General features: G+C 36.5%; 1 protein-coding gene across 1 annotated transcript in view; it reads right to left on the bottom strand.

Moving 5' to 3' along the window:
• The window catches only part of LOC127864598 (prolyl endopeptidase-like), a 48,594-nt gene that overhangs the window by 10,210 nt on the left and 14,721 nt on the right, over positions 1-23,663 (bottom strand). The window contains exons 5-17 of the mRNA XM_052404358.1: positions 23,331-23,432; positions 20,927-21,069; positions 19,335-19,500; positions 13,133-13,228; positions 12,272-12,376; positions 10,482-10,586; positions 9,897-9,977; positions 4,681-4,794; positions 3,448-3,596; positions 3,124-3,240; positions 2,297-2,392; positions 1,527-1,628; positions 1,180-1,336 (exon numbers count right to left, since the gene is read on the bottom strand). Coding sequence (XP_052260318.1) covers positions 1,180-1,336; positions 1,527-1,628; positions 2,297-2,392; positions 3,124-3,240; positions 3,448-3,596; positions 4,681-4,794; positions 9,897-9,977; positions 10,482-10,586; positions 12,272-12,376; positions 13,133-13,228; positions 19,335-19,500; positions 20,927-21,069; positions 23,331-23,432 — 1,533 coding nt within the window. The remainder of the gene's footprint in view (positions 1-1,179; positions 1,337-1,526; positions 1,629-2,296; positions 2,393-3,123; positions 3,241-3,447; positions 3,597-4,680; positions 4,795-9,896; positions 9,978-10,481; positions 10,587-12,271; positions 12,377-13,132; positions 13,229-19,334; positions 19,501-20,926; positions 21,070-23,330; positions 23,433-23,663) is intronic.

Genomic DNA, 23,663 nt, shown 5'->3' with positions numbered 1-23,663 from the left:
CTGTGTAGGCTTCACAAGCTTACTCTGATTAGCCTGTGCAGACTACACAAGCTTACTCTGATTAGCCTGTGCAGACTACACAAGCTTACTCTGATTAGCCTGTGCAGACTTCACAAGCTTACTCTGATTAGCCTGTGCAGACTTCACAAGCTTACTCTGATTAGCCTGTGCAGACTTCACAAGCTTATCTGGGATGACACTTTACGCAAATGCATTCAGCTTAGTTTGTTCAGAGCGGAGCTCATTTCTTAAGTAATAGTTACGTTTACTGCCTCCACCTATGTCCCATGATATCCATAGCAAGGTCTTGATAGCAAGCATGCAAGTAGGAAGTATCACAAAATAGCTTAAATTTAATGAGAGTAATATTGAGCTTCAAACATTCTTTATCTTCCATATAAATGATGTTGACCCCATTAGGTGCAATCCCAAAGAAGTCAGGGGAAAAGGTATTTATGCATTACATTTCATTACATTACCAACGATTTGTTGTTCTTGCATTAGTAGTATCTAGGGAAAACATTTTGCATTTCTAGTAAGAGTAACAATTAAAATGCCCACTAATTTCATATGTATTCCCAAGCCATCTTCATGTAAGATATCAATCTATATATGAAGTTGAATGACAATCCTTTATCCTAATCCTTTATTGTGTTGTCAATATGTTAAAAAGAAACCCTAGTTTGAAAATGTGTAATACTAATATATAGCTTATTGTATGTTATTTTTAACTTAACTTTGACAAGTTTCAAACAAGAACTGCAAAGTTTTGGAAAAATAAACATAACTGTTAAATACAATTCCCAAATTTAAACCCTTTTGTTATTAACTTGCACTTAGCCCAAATTATGACATCGAAGAATGGTTAGTAGAATAGCTCTTCTTTTCCACAACAAAAATCTTATCAAAACAAAAAAAAAACTGCACAAAAAAATGTTGCAACAGTTGATTTTCTAAAGCCTGTGACCAACATAGCCTCGTGTGGAAAAACTGGGCTTAATGCATGTGCCGAAAGTGTCGTCTCATTTTAGCCTGTGCAGTCCACACATGTTAATCACGGACGACACTTTGGAAAGTGGAAAGTGTCATCCCTGACTGCACAGGCTAATCTGGGACAACACTGTATGCACATGCACTTTGCCCAGTTCTCCCAGAAAGAGTGATGACATTAACCAGTACCTGTTTCTCCACTCTGCCCATGACATTCTGCAGCTCAGCAATGAACTTGAGGGAGTGGAGGGGCACAACTCTGTCATCATGGTCTCCCGTCAGCAGCAGAGTTGCAGGGTATTGCACCTCCCCCTGGGGCAACCTGACATTGTGCAGGGGTGAGTACCTGAGAAATACAGAGTTGAATGATCAAATTACTCAGATTTATATCAAATAGGCTTCATTCTTCTCATATCATGGAGCCTCACTCTGGGAAAACGAGGCTTAAAGCATAAGCGTAAAGTCGTCCGAACTTGAAATGTGGTATACTTGACTTGATATATGCCATGTCTTACTTGATTTGTGCAATGTCTTACTTGATCAACCACTTGAATTCCTCTTCTTTGTCAGAGCTGCCGTAATCTGTGGTCCAGGCATGGCCGATGGTGAACTGGTGGAACTTGAGCATGTCCATCACCCTGACATACAGACAAAACATGTATGTCCATCACCCTGACATACAGACAAAACATGTATGCCCATCGACCTGACATACAGACTAAATATGTATATCAAAACCCTGACATACAGACAAAACATGTATGTCCATCACCCTGACATAAAGACAAAACATGTATGTCCATCACCCTAACATACAGACAAAGCATGTATGTCCATCACCCTGACATACAGGCAAAACACGTATGTCCATCACCCTGACATACAGACAAAACATGTATGTCCATCACCCTGACATACAGACAAAACACATATGTCAATCACCCTGACATACAGACAAAACATGTATGTCCATCACCCTGACATACAGACAAAACACATATGTCAATCACTCTGACATACAGACAAAACATTATGTCCATCACCCTGACATACAGACAAAACACATATGTCAATCACACTGACATACAGACAAAACACATATGTCAATCACCCTGACATACAGACAAAGCATGTATGTCCATCACCCTGACATACAGACAAAACCTGTATGTCCATCACCCTGACATACAGACAAAACATGTATGTCCATCACCCTGACATACAGACAAAACACATATAGGCTTATATGTGTAAACAACACAACTATGCCTGTCCTTAATTTTGCACATTAAACAGCAGGACTTACCCCACTTGGGCTATACCACATCCAAACAAGTCTGGTCTCTGGTTCATGCAAGCTCCCACCAGCAAGCCACCATTGGAACCTCCATTGATCACTAATCTATAAAAAATATTAATGGAATGGGAATCACAAGAAACAAGACCTGGTGATGCATATTAGTCCATCCTCAACCGTGTGTCTGATATATTTGTTCATTCTCACCCAACTGTATATTTGTTCTACTTTATCCAACTGTCTGATTGGGTATATTTGTTCTACCCCACACTCCTGCCTCAAGAGGTATATTTGTTCAAACCAACACACCTATATGATGAGGTATATTGTTCTTCTAGACCCACCTATCCGATGAGGTATATTGTTCTATCCCACCCACCTATCTGATGAGGTATATCGTTCTACTCCACACAACTATCCGATGAGGTATATTGTTCCACCTCACCCACCTTTTTGATGAGGTATATTGTTCAACCCAACCCACCTATCTGACAAGGTATATATTGTTCTACCTCACGCACCTATCTAATGAGGTATATTTGTTTTACCCCACCCACCTCCATGTTGAGGTATATTATTCTACCCCACCCAACTATCTTATGAGATACATTGTTCTACCCCACCCACCTTTCTGATGAGGTTTATTGTTCTAACCACCCACCTATCTGATGAGGTTTATTCTTCTACCCCAGCCACATATCTGATAAGGTTTATTGTTCTACACCACTGAACTATCTTATGAGATATATTGTTCTACCCTACCCACCTATCTTATGAGATATATTGGTTAACCCCACCCACCTATCTTATGAGATATATTGGTTTACCCCACCAACCTATTTGATGAGGTATATTTGTTCTGGATGAGGTACTCAGCTGCTGCCTGGAAGTCGTCAAACACATTCTGTTTGTTGGCCAGCATGCCAGCCTTGTGCCATGTTTCACCATACTCTCTACAACAGAAACTCAGACATGTGATGTGATATAGTTCTTCCTGGAATTAGAATATTCTTTCTCTTACGTCACTTAAGATTGTTCTTTCTAGAACTTAAAATAAATGGACTGATACACAAATGAAGAGAACAAAGTTTTGATGACATATGGACGATTTCACAGGGTATTTGTGACCACATAAACCACACTGAGGTGCTGATACCTACCCCCCTCCCCGTATATTTGCCACTACATAAACCCCTCCAAGGTGTTGTAGGAACACCAGCCTGGATACAGAGAATGTGGGTGTAATGGAGATGTTGAAGCCACCATAGCCATACAACATCACTGGATTCGTGCCGTCCTTCACCAGGGACTGAAAAAGAGAGATGTGTGTGCTTGAAATGCAGACAGATATGTGCTTGAATTGAAATGCAGACAGATATGTGCTTGAAATGCAGACAGATATGTGCTTGAAATGCAAATAGATGTGTGCTTGAAATGCAGGCAGATGTGTGCTTGAAATGCAGACAGGTGTGTGCTTGAAATGCAGACAGATGAGTGCTTGAAATGCAAACAGATATGTGATTGAAATGCAAATAGTGGTGTGCTTGAAATGCAGACAATTGTGGGTTTGAAATGCAATGGTTTATATGTGATTGAAATGCAGAGGTATACACATAACTTTATCCTGCACTACAAAACAATCCTATACAGCAAAAAGAAATTCATCATGAATACCTTAAGATTTACACACAAACTTTAATGCTAATTTCAAAAGTTAAAAAATAGTTAAGCCACTCTTTACTTAAAAGATGTCTGAATAGTTCTGAAAAAAATTAAATAAAAACTAATTAAGCCACACTTTACTTAAAAGATGTCTGATTAGTTCTGCAATAATTAAATTAAATATCTCATAAAAGTTATAATTATTTATACAGACTTCAATAAAACAAGAAACCGTCGTTTTTTTGTCACAATATTGCACAGTAGTTGGGGGGACAAGAATTCAGTCAATGGAAAATTTCAAAGTGCCATAACTCAGTGAAAAATCATCCGACGAGAACCGGCTGATAATATGTACATCTCCTCTTGGTAGTGAAGCTTCCCATAAAGTTTCATTGAATTGTGGTCATTAGTTGCTGAGAAATAGCCCAGACAAGAATTGCACTATATGTACAGTTAATGGAAAATTTCTAAGGGCCATAACTCTGTGAAAAATCATCCGACCAGAACCGGCTGATATTATGCACATCTCCTCTTGGTAGTGAAGCTTCCCATAAAGTTTAATTGAATTCCGGTCTTTAATTGCTGAGAAATAGCCCCGACAAAAATTGTGCAATGACGGACGGACACACGGACGGAGAGACGAAGCGGCGACTATATGCTTCCCCCCAAAAAAATGTATGCATAGTTCTGAAGTAATTAAACCAAAGATCTCAAAATAATGGAGCATTTACCTTTGGTTGAACAATAAACATGGGTATCTGAGTGCCATCTTTACTCGGGTAGAAGACTTGCTCTGTCTTGAACTCATCAAAGGAAAAGTTCTTCACTTTGATATCTCTGAATACCTAGAAAATATACGACAACTGGAAGATTGGAAATAATATGAGCATTGTTCTGGAAAAATGGGGCTTAATGCAAATTTCGTAAAATGTCATCCCACATTAGCCTGTCTTTAAGAGGAAAATCTAGTCTAGGCGGAAAGTGTTGTCCCTGATTAACCTGTGTGGACTGCATAGTGTAATCTTCGAGGAAACATGCATAAAACTCTTGCAAGGCCAGAGCAAGGCTCAAATCCAACTTACCAATACAGCATCAAATTCATCCTTACAAAAACATTGTGTAGTTGTAGTACAGTACAGCTCACGCAGATTTTTCAAGATTGTTATAAGAAAATTCCATTCGAGCAAAGGTTCATTACGAAAAGATATAACATACAAGTATACCTTTGTATTATGTCATGGTGAATAAATAAATTCCATTAATTATAAATTGCTCTATGATATAACATTGTTTTGTTCTGTTTCCTAATAACAATGAAGAAACACGTAAAGTATTAATAGCCTGGTAACTAAGATTCCCGAATATAATCGTAGCTAACTGTTCCTATTTCTGTGAAAAGTAATAAACATGAGAAATTATATTTGAATACACAATTAAATACTCTCAAATAAAAAGATGATAACTCGTGTAGAATAACTTTTTGTGCGTAACGTTTTACGCCATCTCGAGTCCCTAACATATGAGCACATAATCTGTTAACCAATCAATCAATTTAAAACACCTGAATGTATGATCATTACAAAAGAAGAATTATTCACGCTTATTTCAGTTTGTGTTAGCATTATCGGTTTTGTTCTTTCCGCAATTATTTTAATTGTATTTCACGGGTGATCAAAGAAATTAGTATTTTTACAAGTTGCAAAGACACGAGTGAACATATTTTTTCTATGATCACCCTTGAAATAAAATTGATAAGCTTCCCAAACCAACACATTTAATTTTATAACACAGTTTACAGTTTACAAATCTGAACACTGATACTCATTTAATCCATTTATTATTAACCTATACGGCGGTAATCAGAATGAAGCGACGTCATTTCAAAATTTAATCCTGGCTAATCAGGTGTTAAATTAGCCTGTGGCAATATGTGTCGCTAAGTTAAGACATTGTCCAGATGGTAACCAACATGATAGTTGTTACAACAGAGACCCTACACCACAGGTGGTAAACGATATCAGGATCATGAAACGTAAAAACATGCTTTATTAAAGTGTTCATGTACGTGTAAAATAAGATAGAACAAGCAAATTCGTTGAATTGATATCGCCCGCCAATATGCTTCTGGACACAAAAGCGTTATATTTGACACTAAAACAAGAGATGTGTTTGTCAGAAACACAATGCCCCCTATTGTGCTGCTTTGAAATAAAATTTCAATATATCATTTGGCAGGTTTAGAAATTATCTCCCTTTTAAAGCTTATTACTTCCCTTGGATAGTATTTTTTGACTTTTGACCTTGAAGGATGACCTTGACATTTCACCATTCAAAATGTGCAGCTCAACGAGAAGAAAGTAAAAGATTAAATGGAGAAATGATTTGATTTTTTTTTACCTTCCACCTTGAAGGATGACCTTGACATTTCACCACTCAAAATGTGCAGCTCCACGAGATACACATACATGCCAAACATGAATTTGCTGTGTTTAATATTAAACAAGTTATGGCAATGTTAAAGTTTTCAGACGGACGGAATATTTGACATTTGACCTTGAAGGATGACTTTTACCTTCACCTTTCACCACTCAAAATGTTCAGCTCCAGGAGATACACATGCATGCCAAATATCAAGTTGCTATCTTCAATAGTGAAAAAGTTATGGCCAATGTTAAAGTTTTCGGACGGACGGACATACGCCATATAATGTAACGGGTTATAATGGGTATATTTTAGTAAAATGTATATTTTATTATTATGGGTTTATTTTATGAAAAGATAATAGAAATATTTCAGTAATATGTAACGAACAGAAAATATAAGAATCGTGACTCGCAAAATGCATATAAACAATTAGTAAGTACATTAAGCGGGAAGGAGCCACATTCCGATACATTTTCCAGGTGTGAATACAAATTGGCGATGTCAAATTAAATGGAGACCCGCGAGTACAGAAGGTGTTAAATCCGTAGGGATGGTACGTCATCTGTCTATGAACGCCAAGATACCCATTATAACCCGTTACATTACAGCCATATATTAGACATTTGACCTTGAAGGATGACATTGACCTTGACCTTTCACCACTCAAAATGTGCAGCTCCATGAGATGCACATGCATGCCAAATATCAAGTTGCTATGTTAAATATTGAAAAAGTTATGACCATTAAAGTATTCGGACGGGCGGACAGACTGACATACTGACTGACGGACAGTTCAACTGCTAAAAGCCACCCTGCCGGGGGCATAAAAAGCATTTTTTCAAGATACAAAGGGCCATAACTCTGTTATTATCAGATGGTGTACAATGCCATGTGGCGTGCATCATCCTATTAGCCATATAAATACTCATACGAAGTTTAAATGAAATCCGCCAAAGCACTTCCAAGATATGGCTCCGGACGGACGGAAAGATGGACGGACGGACAACGCCAAAACAATATCCCTCCGCCTATGGAGTGGGAAAATAAGATGGTATCGGTGCGCATTTTTGTAGTGGTATAAATAATGTTAGTAAAGGTACTAGTATTATATAATTCGTCTTAATGAGTTACTAATAGGAAATTTCGCACATGTTATCAATATCAGTATTTTTAATTGATCCAGGCTTCATTGAATGTGTGTTACATGTATAATAAATAAATAATAATAATAATTATATCATGCGCTATGATATCTATTTATTTTAAAGATAAATACATGTACATGTTTGTATATTTAAAATCTACTTTGAGATTAAATAGTTACAGGCCGTCAACTGACTTAAGGTGAAAATATAGGAAAAAAATTAGGAATTTTGCATCAAAATAAAGGACGTTTGGGCTTGTTTAGGGTTAAAATATAGGAATTTTATGGTAAAAAGTAATGTTCTAGAGATATGTAGAGAACTTCTTACTTACTTGTTTTCTGTCTATAATCATTAAATTCATGTTTTACTTAACAAAACAGTCCCTCATCTTCACCACCAAGGCAGATATGCTGATGCAGCAACACACTGTGGTCATCAATGTGGACACCTGAATTGTTTTTATTATAATAGTTAAAAATCAACAAAACACAACACATTATTAAACATTGTATTATAACTTACATAAGAGTGCAACATAACCAAAAACATGAATCACATTCATGTAGTATCATATCATGGTATATGATATAAATTCTGTATTTTATGCACGTTAAAATTTCTGTACACTCTTCAATCAAACATTTTTAGGACATGAAAAGAACACCAAAACATCATATATGATAAAATGTACATACAGAATATAAGATTTTTCTGGCAGCTTCTGCATATAAATATATTTGAAATTGAAAATCAAAATAATTAATTAAACAAAATTGCACGGTGTTATTAATACCAATTGTAAAACTATCTAATCTCATGGGTATCAGATACACAATGGAAGATGCATATCCTAAATTATTCCACAAGACCAATGCCCTAAAATATTTAAATAATTTTCAATATTCAAAAGAATTGGAAGCCTGTATATACACTCAATTCCATCTAAGATCAGGAAGAGCATTTAATATCCCCTCAGAAGAGCATCCCTGGGGAAACCCCTGTAACAACTATCTGTTAGGATTTGTTCTCACCTTTGAAATGGTTATATTTTTCTTCATCAAAGGTGTCCATATAGATATCACAATGGTGTACAACAGCACTCCTGCAAGATGGTGATGATTTGGAAGAGGAGGGACAGCTTTTTACACTGTAAATTAATATATCTTACGGCAGTATTACTTCTTATAACTATTTTTTTTTAAAGGAGGAAATTTTCAGAACAAAATATAGGAAAAAAGTCAAAAATATAGGAAAATATAGGAAATATAGGGTTTTTGAAAAATATGGGAAAATTCTCCAAAATATAGGAAAATATAGGAATATAGGAATCAGTTGACGGCCTGTTAAGTTAAGGTCACAGTGTAACGCTGCGGATCGTCACTGTGGACCACGGTGGACAAATGTCTGCTGTGTTTTTTGCCCAAGTTGATTACGTCCGCTATGGCCTGACACGACGATTATCACGGACCGGTGAAACTCCGATGTTGGCAGCAATTCCTTACAAAAACGCGTCCGCGGTGACACAGCGGAAAGTGAATACTGACTAAGAGCTGTACTGTAGCAGTAAATGTATGCCAAGTCTAAACTTGACAAAAAAGACTAGCTTGAACTTTAGACAAAGGGATTGAAATATGCTGGGGCCCACCAGACTATGGCCCCTTAGAGGGAATACTGGGACACTGCATGTTTTTGGAAAACTAATAGATCCTCTAAACAGAAAGTATTAAAAGAATAAGTGTTTGAAAATTGTCAGTTTGTAACCATATTGAAGAAGCTTACAATTTACTATTATTACTGCATCGGCAGATAATAATTTTGGATTGTATAAAGCAGTAACAGACCTATGTTTAGTTAAAAACTTTTTATTTTAGCTAGATTGCATCATAAGCCCAAGGTTTATTGAAACTCTCTTTAGTCTACTCGGGGCTTTTTTTTCTTATGAGAGAATGGCCATTTTTCACAAATTTGAAGTTTGCTACTTAATTCACAATTTAAAGAAGTTTGCGACTCAAGATTTCACAAATTTAGGGGGACAATACCAAATCACACAGACGAGAAAAAAGTGCTGCCATTTCCTGGGAAGAACCAGTATTTTTAACCTATTTATTTTAGCTTGATTGCATAGAAAGCCAAGGGCTTATTTGAAATGCTCTTCAGTCCATTTCCTGGGCCTAGAACCAGTACTTGGTGTCTATGGGGAAAATCTAAAGAATGCTCCCACAGTGGGGATCAAACCCATGACCTTCCGGTCGCTAGGCGGACACCATATCCACAACGCCGCTGCAAACAGCATTTGACGGGAAGATCTAAAGAAAGGACCAAGCTCTCAGTCATTAGGGAGGTTCCATATCCACTACTCAAAAGCGATGTTAAAATACCTTGGGCTCATAGGTATCGTTTGCCATGGGACACTGGTATATTATTCCCGGAGTCAGGAACGACATGAATTGGTAGAATATCTGAAACAGAGAGTCAATTATCAATAGAACATGTTCAAAATGTTTAAAAAGCAACCAATTATTGCAATACTATATATACATTACAAGAAGATTTTCCCTGAAACAAGTTATGTTTGAGGAAAATGGTTGTCCCCCCCCCCCCCCAAAAAAAAAAATTCAGCAAAGTTGTCTCTATAAACTGGATTTAACATCTTGTGATTAAAAGAAACATTAGGGTTCATTATTTGTTGAAACTAACAAGAACAGATCAGAACAGAACTTCCATTTTCACCCACGTATATAACATATACAATAAGGGCAATACATGTATAACAAAGTACAATATTAAGTACAATATTGTCACTTCCGACATCAATACTAAATTAAATGATCTTACGAATTCTCTTGATTTTGTGCAGACACCAATTTAATACAAGCCCCAATGACCTTGACCTTTTGACCTGAATGTTATAGGTGTCTTACTTTCCACCAAAGTGACCACAACACCAATGTGCATACTCATACCTGGTCATCCCTTTTCCTGCCTGAGTATGCCACTATGGTACCCACGTCCAGGGGCAGGTGTCCCATCCGCTGACCACTGGGCAGGTCATGGATGTACAGCTGGTTCTGTACAGCCGATAAATATGGATGTATCGAATATTTAATGCAGAAAACTGGTCAAAAGCCTTCAGCATCTTTATTCTCAACTATCATCAATATCATCATCATCATCATCAATATCATCATCATCATAATATCATCATCAATACCATCATCATCATCATCATCATCATCATCATCATCATCATCATCATCATCATCATCATCATCATCATCATCATCATCATCATCACAATCATTACCATTTGAATCATCATCATCAGCATCATCATAATTTAATCATCAGTACCATATCATCATTACTATTATCAACATCAACATCACCAGCATTATCATCCTCATCATCACCACCACCATCATCATCATCATCAGCAGCAGCATGTTCAAATTCTTCATCAAAGAAAAGAAAATAAGCAGGAACCAACTAGGCTGACCGAAAGCCCCAGCGCCCTCACACTACTTTGGGGGAAGGGGTCCGCAGCCCTTAGGTGGGGGAATTTTCGCGGCGTTTCCCATTTTGGGGGATTTTTTTACTTACTCTCTCATAATTACATTTGTAAATGTTTGCACTATATTCATTGCATTTGTCATAATTTAGTATTTTTGTAAAGATTTAATTGAAAAAGAATTGAGATATAATAATCATGAGAAACATCTTTCTATGAAAATTTTATATTTTTTTTTAGGGGGAATTTTTCCCCCCAAAAGGGGAAAAAAGTATACTTTTCAGGTGGGGGACTGCTGCCAAAATTCGGCGGCAGATTTGATAGATTGAGGGCCCTGAGCCCTTAAAATACTTAGTGGGCCCCCAAATCTACAGCAATTAATTGCAAATGGTTTCAATGTCCCCCAGAAGGACAATCAAAAGCAATGAAACTGGAAGAACCAGGTTTTTTTTAACATGTCAATCAAGATTACGTGTTATGCACAGTTTGCATTAAATGATGACAAAATATTATGTATTAACAAGAGATGTGTTTGTCAGAAACACAATGCCCCCTACTGCGCCGCTTTGATTTAAACACAAATTCACTTTATCCCTTTGAATTGGATCATAGATCATTTTCACAAGGGAAGTAATTTTTTTTATTACTTCCCTTGTGAAAATGATCTGTACCTACCAAATGATAAATATAAATTATCTCCCTTTAAAGCGTGTTACTTCCCTTGGATTAGTTTTTTTACCTTAGACCTTGAAGGATGACCTTGACCTTTCACCACTCAAAATGTGCAGCTCTATGAGATACACATGCATGCCAAATATCAAGTTGCTATCTTCAATATTGCAAAAGTTATCGCCAATGTTAAAGTTTTCGGACGGCCGGACTGACTGACGGACGGACAGTTCAAATGCTATATGCCACCCAACCGGGAGCATAAAAAGTTACAATTGGAAACATATTTAAATATACAAAATGACGTTACTTCAACAGTGAAAAATCTAACAAAAAAATTAAAAACTTTATATCCACAAAACGTGTCTCTATAGGTAATCCATACTTCCACATTATCAGTCTCGTTTTCATTTGGTTTTATCAGGGGAGACAACTAATACAGACCTATTCTCTATATCTGGAAATGTGAAAAAGGTTTATTGAAAGTTTTCTTAATGGCTGCAAGCATAATACGGCAACATAACACCTTATACATGCCCACAACTCAGAGACCTCTCCCTCCCCACAGCAACATACCTTGACATCCTCGAGGTAACACAACACCAGTCTGTTGCCATGGACACAGGCCGCCCACTCCAACACACTCCTTTCATGCTCATCCACCAATGTGATCCAGTTCTCCTAACATTGAAAAAAACTTGGCTTAATGCATGTGGGTTTATCCCTTACGAGTTAATCTTAATTAACCAAAGATAAAATGGGGTATAAACTCCCAATATTAGTCAAATTATTTACTTTTGTTTGTAGAATTTTATTATTCACTCGAGCACATATTTAACCATAGTATTACTTTTTGCTGTGTTCTATTATTTGACGTGTAAAATCCTTCGCATTATAAGTAATTGTTTCTAAATAAAATTATATATTTTTTCATTTATATATTTATAAGTTTTTTTGTTTTTTTAAAACCTTTTTATACCATCACTTTGTGTATATTAGAAAGCTTTTTAACAAGACAAATGAGCCATATTATAACGGTCAATGAAAGCTTGGCCCCACTATTCAGACATGATTTGGTGTTTGAGTAAAACAATATGACAAACATTATCACAATATCAGTAATCAAGACTTACAGACATACAGTTCTCTTGGACTAAGTCTCATGTGGGTAAATCGTCGTCCCAGACAAGCCTTTGCATCCACACAGGCTAATCAGGGAAAACACTTTCCCCTTTTATGGAGATTTTCAATATAAGGAAATCCCTTCTCCATGAAAACCCAGTCTAGGCAAAATTTCTCATTGCTGATAAGCCCGTGGGGAATATATGCACATGCATTTAGCACCATTTTCTCAGAGCAAGGCTCTTATAGTAAAATACAAATAAAATACATCGGTTTATGATCCTGCAATAATCGTGTCAACAGACACATACATACCATGCTATATCTCTGGAAGTCAATGTTGATTAGCTTGTAGTTGGGAGACTTCAGGTTGGTCTTGAACGTGAACATTGTTCCCTCGTTGGTGATGTACTGAAATGTACAGAAGATGTCTCTATCATGATCAGAAAGCTGGTAGGTATTACACACTTGCAGTGAATACATTCCCTTTATTTTGGAATTCCCATGATACCATGCTGTTTAGAGTCAAACAATGGCACACACCTTGTGGTTCTAGAGAAGTACATTAAAAAGTAATGTTCAATTGTTTTAAAGCCTTCCAGTCCATGCACACAATCGGTATACACACACACGTACAACCAATGGACAATCTGGTATGATTAAGTTCTGGCTAAAACTCTGAGTAAAAATGTGCATACAATTCCATGTTTTTGAATTATTTTTATTGTATAATAAAGTTGGCAACACTTTTATTGGATTCATCAGTGTTTGAGTACAACTACTATATTACTGATTACCCATAATTTGGGAAAGTTATACTAGGACATACCAAGACAGTATAGTTACTTAAAGAAAGGAGGGAGGCTGTGCTTATTCTATAATTCTACCATTATGGAGAAAATATTTTAATTACCAATAACTTAAATTTGAGCATCACTTTGAGAAACAGGCCTTAATTCATTTGTGCAAGGTGTCATCCAGATAAGCTTGTGCAGTCCTCACAGGGTAATCAAGGCTGACACTTTCTGTCTATACTAGATTTCCACTAAAAAAATACTTCTTTTTTTTTAAACGAAAAATTCAATAAAAGTGGAAAGTGTTGTCTCTGATTAGCCTGTGTGGACTGCACAGGCTAATCTGGGACGACTCTTTACACACATGCATCAAGCCCCGTTTCTACAGAGCTTGTCTCGTTAATGAAATTCTTCACATAATGATATCCTCCAGGTATCAAATACCCGTGTATAAAGAAAACAATGCAACAACAAACCATTACCTTCTAAGAATTATTGAATTCCCATGAAATTCAATGTCAAATTTGTGTATTTACAGCATGTCAAACCTTACAAAGCCAAATGTTCCATAAACACTCCAACAGCATTTATTACTTGCATGATTTACCTATTTCCAGTTACGTCACACCAATGAGAGAGTACTCCATTGCATATTGGAGATAAACGGTTTGTGTTAACACTTGTGGGGTCCTCTGCTCCACTTTGCAGTTTATGTGGAAATTTCTTTAAGAGGACCAATAGAATGAATGGATGAAGTAAGATTTAGAAATGAATTAAAACGTGTTTTCTTCCTCATTTTTGTTGTATTTGTATTTATTTTCAATCCTAACAAGAGATAAGAAACGCAATGCCCCCTACTGCGCCGCTTTGATTTATAAAACAAGAGGGCCTGAAAGGCCCAAAGTCACTCACCTGAGATAACAAGATATTATTGGGACAGATCTTCTGACCAAATTTCATGAAGACCGCCCCTTGGAAGCCATGTTTTTCAAGCAAACATAATTATTTTCGAACTCATCCCACAAGGTGCCTGTACCATGTGACTTTTTCAGCTATGTATGGGACAATCGGATGTCAACAAACCATCGCTTCAGGTAACGTTTTTGATAATTTCTTCATTTATTAAAAACCATTTTCAAAAAAACAAAGACGAGAGCCCGGTCATTGTCAAAATACACAACTGTGTTAAGTTTGCACAAAATTAATTAAGTATTTTTTCCAAAAAGTGCAACCGCGTGTTTGAAAACACACAGAGTGAAATGCTATGTGTGGTATATTTGTTATTCAATCAACAAAAACGTTCATTATAATATTATTGAAGGTTTAAAAAATAGGGCGGACATTGTAATTCTTCATAGAGAAGCTACATATATTGTATGTTTGCGCATATACATCTGATTCGGAGTCTGTATATAAAAATGCAATAATGCTATGTGTGGGACACATTTTTGAAATGCTATGTGTGGTATGCAAGAATTTTCCTGTCAGTTCTGCATTTAATCAGAACACAGTTTTGTAAGAATCTAAAACATATACTTCAGTCTGTACTGAAAATATATCAAATAATCCAAATGTTACATGATGGAATACTGAAGTAATTGTGTAATGTTTAAACAATTTATGTTTAATTGAACATAAATTTTAAATAAAATACACTGCGTAATTGGTATCCAACCAATGGTCTTTTTTAACAAACACGTTATGTTGAACTATAATATATATATTTTTTTTTACTAATTGTCTTTAAATAAATATCATGATTGATATTTCTGCCTGATTATTAAATTCGGTCCTTTTTTATAAATGAATGACAAAGAAAGTAAAAGCACTTGCTTTAAAATGGGTTTTACTTCTGTTGTTTTTCCAACTTGACAAGGATTAGTCGAAGGATTTGTAACACTTTAATGCGAGAAGCTGTGTTAGATTTAGATGAACACCATCAAACCACATGGAAGGTGTTAAGCGGCAAGTTAATTTTCAAAACCACAGTGACAGAGACAGACCCAGCTTCATTCTGTGATGTTTGCGGAAAGCTTTTTCAACTAACTATGCAAACATACCATTTAATATGTATTTGGCATAATCAAAACAAAGTGTATGTTTTGATATTTGTGTATATTTATGTGTTTTGTATCTATGTTATTAATGAAATTGAGTAGATGAATATAAAATCTGAGTATAAATGTTAATAAAATAATTGTTTCATAACAAATAACAATATAAATCCAATGATGATTGTTTGTGGTCTATTAAGTTCATTTAGTTTCCAATATCATCTCCATGTGAATATCTTAAGTATATCAAAATAAACACTTCATTAATAATAACATTGCTTTAAAACCAGCATGCACATGTTACAATAGAAATTAAAGCACCAAGTACATAAAGAAGTACATCAGTATTCGCAAAGTAACAAATCTTTCTATACAAACATATAAGTGATCTAATTAACACGTAACAAATGATCATCGCAAAAAAGTCTTGGCTTTGGGGGTTTATTATACCAACAAACATATTTAATTGTATTAATACTTCATGAACTCAATTTCAAATGAAATCTGAATAACTGAAAATAGTGTAAGATGTTTAATGAAAATACTCATTCAACCCGGTCATGAGAGGGGCTGCAAGATCTTGTTACCACCGCACCAAGTACTAAACAATACATGCTGTTCAATTTGTTGAATTGTCAAATGTGTATTCAATGTTTACTTTGATTGTTTTCTTTCACTGCAATACTTGCGTCATCTGGTAACAAAACAAACAGTCTTTTAAACTTTTGAACATTAACTATATATGACAACTTTTCATTGATCAAGATATCTGTACGTCTCTTGAAGGTGCTTCCATAAATACTTTAATCTCCCTGAAAAGAATAAAATACACATGAAATAAACTGTAAAACTTAAAAAAATAAATAATTAATTGTCATGCATGATATATAAGATAGCTCAATAGGATTTAGATACGAAAACATGATTTTACAGAAAAATAAGTTATTGATCCTTTTGTCTATTTGCTTAAATAATGCTGTATTATCTCTTTATGCTTATTTAATAACTCTCGTTACGGTCTAATATGTTTACACATTCCTGATAAAAAGCACACAACCATAAGTTCAATACCACTTTTTGTAATTTTGTTACAATTATATTCACATGACACCTTGCACAAACAATCCTTACGATTTTGTGTATTAAACAAGTTGGAAGTAACAATTCACTAAAAATTTAACATTTTGTAACAATCAATTTTATAGAAACTCACAAGAAAAGGTTTGCCGCAACAGAAATATTTTCCTTCCCGTGCGTGGGTGGCTTTGTGTTTGGAGATTCCCGACTGTGTTTTGACCTTTCTACCACACTGTTCCCAAACAAATGGCATTCTACAAGTAAAAAATATGAATATAAATTATCGACAATCATGATAATTTTGAGTAACATGAACGTCATGATTATCATATTTTAAGCACGCAAAACAGTACCAACAATGTTTATTGACCAATTTTTGTTATTTAGACAGACTTTAAATATTATTGATGTTTATGTCAATCTTTCGATTCTCTAGTTTAGTTTGTATACCACACATAGCATTTCAAAAACGTGTCCCACACATAGCATTATTGCATTTTTAAGCACACACTCTGAATCAGAAGTATTTGTGCAAACATACAAAGAATGTAGCTTCTCTATGAAGAATTACAATGTCCGCCCTATTTTTTAAACCTTCGACAATATTATAATGAACGTTTTTGTTGATTGAATAACAAATATACCACACATAGCATTTCACTCTGTGTGTTTTCAAACACGCAGTTGCACTTTTTGGAATAAATACTAAATTAATTTTGCGCTTAACTTAACACAGTTGTGTATTTTGACAATGACCGGGCTCTCGTCTTTTTTTTTTTTTAAATGGTTTTGAATTAATGAAGAAATTATCAAAAACGTTACCTGAAGCGATGGTTTGTTGACATCCGATTGTCCCACACATAGCCTAAAAAGTCACGTGGTACAGGCACCTTGTCCAAGATATCATTGAGACCAATCTTCTGACCAAATTTCATGAAAATTGGACAAAAAGTGTGGCCTCTAGAGTGTTAACAAGGTTTTACTATAGCCATATAAGGAAAAATGCCCCGCCCCCTGGTGGCCATGTTTTTCAACCAAAGGGCATCATTTTTTAAGTCTTCTAAGATATTATTGGGATAAATCTTTTGACCAAGTTTCATGAAGATTGGACAATAAATGTGGCCTCTAGAGTGTTGACAAGATTTTACTATAGCCATATAAGGAAAAATGCCCCACCCCTTGACAGCCATGTTTTTCAAGCAAAGGTTACCATTTTTAAACTCATCCAAGATATAATTGGGACAAGTCTTCTGAGCAAGTTTCGTGAAGATTGGAAAAAAAATGTGGACTCTAGAGTGTTAACAAGTTTTTACTATAGCCATATTAGGAAAAATGCCCCTCCCCCTGGCAGCCATGTTTTTCAACCAACCGGCATCATTTTCAGACTCGTCCAAGATATTGTTGGGATGAATTTTCTGACCAAGTTTCATGTTGAGCAGACAATAAATGTGGCCTCAAGAGTGTTAACAAGATTTTACTATAGCCATATACAGCCATATAAGGAAAAATGCCCGCCCCTTGGCAGCCATGTTTTTCAAGCAAACGCAACCATTTTCGAACTCAACCGTCATATCCAGAAAAGACATGTTCTGACCAAATTCCATAAAGATTGTACCAAAAATGTGACTTCTAGAGTGTTCACATGTTTTCACTATATACATATAGAGAAAACTGCCCCGCCCCCTGGCAACCATGTTTTTTCACCGATTTGGACCATTTTCGAACTTGTCCGGGTTATCAATGAAACCAGTGTTTTCACCAAGTTTCATGATGATTGGGCAAAAAGTGTGACTTCTAGAGTGTTCACAAGGTTTCTCTATAGCCATATAAGGAATACTGCCCTGCCCCCTGGCAGCCATGTTTTTCAACGGACCGGAATCATTTTGGAACTCAACCAGCATATCATTTACACATATATTTTGACAAAGTTACATGAAGATTGGGCATCAAATGTGACTTCTACAGTGTTCACAAGGTTTTTCTTTTTTTTGACCTAGTGACCTAGTTTTTGACCCAGCATGACCCAGTTTCAAACTCAGTCGAGGTATCAATGGGACAAATGTTCTGACCAAGTTTCATGAAGATTGGACAATAAATGTGGCCTCTTGAGTGTTCACAAGGCAAAATGTTGACGATGGACGACGCACAAAAGGCGATCACAAAAGCTTACCATGAGCACGTTGTGCTCAGGTGAGCTAAAAAAATTATCATTTGGCAGGTACAGATAATTATCTCCCTTTGAAGCTTATTACTTCCCTTGGATTTGTTTTTTTACCTTTGACCTTGAAGGATGACCTTGACCTTTCACCACTCAAAATGTGCAGCTCCATGACATGCACATGCATGCAAAATATCAAAATGGTATCTAAAACGACATAGAAGCATTTTTCGAAACCTAAACGTAAAGTGTGACGGAAAGACAGACAGACGGACAGTCCAATCACTATATGCCCTCCTTCGGGGGCACAAAAAATGATAGTAAAACATAATACACAAAGTGCATGCGTATGATGACATCACATGAGTCTAGTTTTAAAGGTAAACAAAATCACAAAAAATATGTATTTAAAAGGTCACCGTATGATAGGTTACCTCGTATTCCGCGTCGAAGTTGTCTACGACTTTCACAAAGGGCAGTAAGCCTGTGATACCGTCTGTGAGGAGAGTGAGGTCGGTGAAGAAGAGCCGGTTGACCGGATCACATCCCTCCCTAACGGTGATGATCAGGTAGAGACCACAGTCACTTACCTCCGCACCACTGAAACATACGCACTTCGTGATCATGCTTTACACTCGCCTACATTACTTTCTTTTCATTGTCTTCATTGACAATTAAATTATGGCTTTCTTTTCATTGTCATGATTAACACTGAAACTAAGTCACAGCTAGGGCAAACAATGAGCATTCTGTGATGGGGAATTCCCACTCAAATCAGCCACTTGGTTGGCAAGGGTCAACATTACCATCTGCTTTAAACGATCCACAACTCAAGTCATTCTAGCCTCATTCTGGGAATATGGGGCTTAATGCATGTTAGTTAAGTGTTGTCCCAGATTAGCCTGTGAAGTCTGCACAGGCTTATCAGGGACTTCACTTTCCATGTAGACTGCATTTTAGTTTAGAAGAGACTTGCTTTAAAAAACAATTCCAATAAAGTGTGGTGTTGTCCCTGATTAGCCTGTGTGGACCATACAGGCTTATCTGGGATGAAACTTTACTCACATGCATTAAGTCCAGTTTTTCAAGACTGCGGCTCTAATGATCATGTGATACACTTTCTTACATGACAAACTTTTTTAAGGCATACCACGAAAAAAAAAACACTCAGCAATTAATACTGGTAAGTAAAACCTTAAATCTGAAAGTATAATACACATGCATTGTATTTTCATTGTTAGGTGAAAACAATTTACATAATCATCATCATTGGCTGCCTCATTTACAAAAATGTGTCATTTTTATGCCTGTATGTATAACAGAGAGATTTCAGCAGATCTTGATTTTGTTCATAAGTAGCTATCCAACACTAAACCATAACTATTTCTTAAATAGTAGTGTTACACTGTTATAACTTCAGGCCAACACAAATTTAATATGTGACCGGGGATGCCCAACTCAAATAATTCACTTCAATTGGCCAGGGTCATTCATAAAGATTTCCTGCAAATTAGAAAAACCAGGAAAAAGAACCAAATGTAAAGCCAGTCTACTCCGGAAGCACTGGCAGCCAGCAATTCCACCGGGTACTTCCAATCTTTGCGCCGGCTACTTTTCCCCAAAATATTAATTCAAAACAGGAAAAAAACACGTTATAGTTCTTCTTCACTGGCTTCTTTGAAAATATAACTGGCTACTCAATTTTTTACGGAGAACACTGGTATAGCAATCTGTGAAATCAAAAGAAAAATATCTGGTGAAAGGAGGATAAATGAGACCCCTGATACTACATGATGAAACCTGCCCCATTTACCCTTGGTCATTTTCTGCTCAGGTACTACTTATAAGTATCCAAGGAACTCTTAAGCATACTACAAAGTACTAGGGGTACAGAAAATTTTCTAAAATGCACCCCAGATTAGTGCTTAGTTCCTTTACCCAGAGTACATTGTACTATTCTTAAAGAGTCCCCAGGGTGTTTTCAAGTAGTACCTGAGCCGACAGCAACCAATTGAGCCTCACTTACATCATCCACTTGGGCTGGTGTGGGAACTCTGCCACCTTTACATCCTGTGTCTGGTCGGTGCCCAGTCGGTGGTAGTAGAGCTTCTGGTGGAGGTTGGAGGTCGTCTCCGTGCCGTCGACCTTGCCTTCCTGCTCCGGGTAGCGCTTAAATGAGCATAGGATATTTTAGTTTTTCAACCTATTTATTCAAGTTTGATTGCATTAAAAGCCGAATGCCTTTGAAACGCCCTTGAGTCCCTTCCTTTGTAAAAACAGTTCTTGGTATCTTTGGGAAATATCTTCAAAACACTCACATATTGGAGATCCCACCCATGACCTCACAGTAGCTAAGCAGACAAAATATCACTATGTAAAAATTGCAGTGTAAACAAGAAATGTGTTTGTCAGAAACACTATGTCCCCTTCTGCGCAGCTTTGATTTAGTGTTTTTTTACCTTTGACCTTAAAGGATGACCTTGACCTTGACCTTTTACCACTCAAAATGTGCAGCTCCATGAGATACACATGCATGCCAAATATGAAGTTGATATCTTCAATAAAGCAAACATTTGCAAAATGTTTAAGTTGGCGCAAACAAACCAACCAACAGCAAGACCAACAGACAGGGCAAAAACAATATGTCCCCCACTATAGTGGTGGGGGGCATAAAAAGTGAAGGACCATATAGGTATTTATAGTATTTTACTGCAGTTCACAAACAACCTACATATTAATTATTGGCAGATAATTTAAAGTTAAGTAAAATGCAAGTTGGTAAGTAAAAAGCTGTAGTCCATACAATACTGTGAACATGTATTTATGCTAAATCTCTAGGTATAAGCTGTTTTGGTTGTAGGTGCACTGATGTCATTATGTCTTATCACCAACAACAACAAGAGATGTGTTTGTCAGAAACACAATGCCCCCTATTGCGCCGCTTTGAAATAAAATTTCAATATATCATTTGGCAGGTTTAGAAATTAACTCCCTTTTAAAGCTTATTATTTCCCTTGGATTGTATTTTTTTTAATTTTGACCTTTCACCTCTCAAAATGTGCAGCTCCATGAGATACACATGCATGCCAAATATCAAGTTCAATATTGCAAAAGTTATTGCCAATGTTAAATGTTTTCTGACGGACTGACGGACGGACGGACAGACAGTTCAAATGCTATATGCCACCCTACCGGGGGCATAAAAAGAATGTCATAAGATAAGCCAAGGTATAACACAAATGATGCAAATAAACATGTGTGTCCCTCATTCTACATGTAAAATTGTTGTTTCATTTCATCCAGCAGTCACCGTATCACTTATATTAATGCATGATTAAGTAATCTTTGAATTCAACAATATGAGCCTTGTTCCAGGACAACTGGGCTTAATGGGTGTCCGTAAAAAGAGCAGCCTGCACAGACTAATCAGGGACGACTACCGGTATTTCCACTTTTTTGGTATTTTCTTTAAAAGGAAGTTTCTTTATAGCGAAAATCAAGTTAAGACGGAAAATGTCGTCCCTAACTGCACAGGCTTATTTTGCACAGCACATTACCCACAGGCATTAAGCCCAGTTTTCCCAGAACCTGGCTCATATGCCCAATCAACAGCTATCAGAGAGGACCTGCATTGTAGAAGATACCCATACAATCAACAGCTATCAGTGAGGACCTGCATTGTAGAAGATACCCATACAATCAACAGCTATCAGTGAGGACCTGCATTGTAGAAGATACCCATACAATCAACAGCTATCAGTGAGGACCTACATTGTAGAAGATACCTATACAATCAACAGCTATCAGTGAGGACCTACATTGTAGAAGATACCCATACAATCAACAGCTATCAGTGAGGACCTACATTGTAGAAGATACCTATACAATCAACAGCTATCAGAGAGGACCTGCATTGTAGAAGATACCCATACAATCAACAGCTATCAGTGAGGACCTACATTGTAGAAGATACCCATACAATCAACAGCTATCAGTGAGGACCTACATTGTAGAAGATACCCATACCAATCAACAGCTATCAGTGAGGACCTACATTGTTGAAGATACCCATACAATCAACAGCTATCAGTGAGGACCTACATTGTAGAATATACCCATACAATCAACAACTATCAATAAGGACCTATATTGTAGAAGATACCCAGACAATCAACAGCTATCAGTGAGGACCTGGATTGTAGAAGATACCCATACAATCAACAGCTATCAGTGAGGACCTACATTGTAGAAGATACCCATACAATCAACAGCTATCAATGAGGACCTATATTGTAGAAGATACCCATATAATCAACAGCTATCAGTGAGGACCCACATTGTAGAAGATACCCATGCAATCAACAGCTATAAGTGAGGACCTACATTGTAGAAGATGCCAATACAATCAACAGCTATCAGTGAGAACCTACATTGTAGAAGATGCCCAGATCGTCGTGGGTCCATGCCATGCAGGAGAACTTGACACGGATGAGCACGTCTGGCAGATCTTCACCACTGGGACACCTCTTGAACTGCAAACATTCAAGACATCAGTCACATAGAAAGGCAGTAGCAATACTGATTAAGATATAAAAGTTGTAAGGGCTTTTTTTGCATCTTAGAGAATGGCAGTTTTTCACAATTTTGAGAAGTGTGCGACTCAAAATTTCACATTTTTTAAATGTTTGAGTCTAAAAAATTTACAATTTTGAAAACCTTGACGCTCATTTTTTCACAAAGGTGCCTAAGATTAGGAAAAAGCT

Source organism: Dreissena polymorpha, chromosome 1, assembly GCF_020536995.1.
Source record: "Dreissena polymorpha isolate Duluth1 chromosome 1, UMN_Dpol_1.0, whole genome shotgun sequence".
NCBI classification, from domain to species: Eukaryota; Metazoa; Mollusca; class Bivalvia; order Myida; family Dreissenidae; genus Dreissena; species Dreissena polymorpha.
The sequence above is the reverse complement of the archived record's forward strand: the minus strand, read 5'-3'. Positions and strand labels throughout refer to the sequence as shown.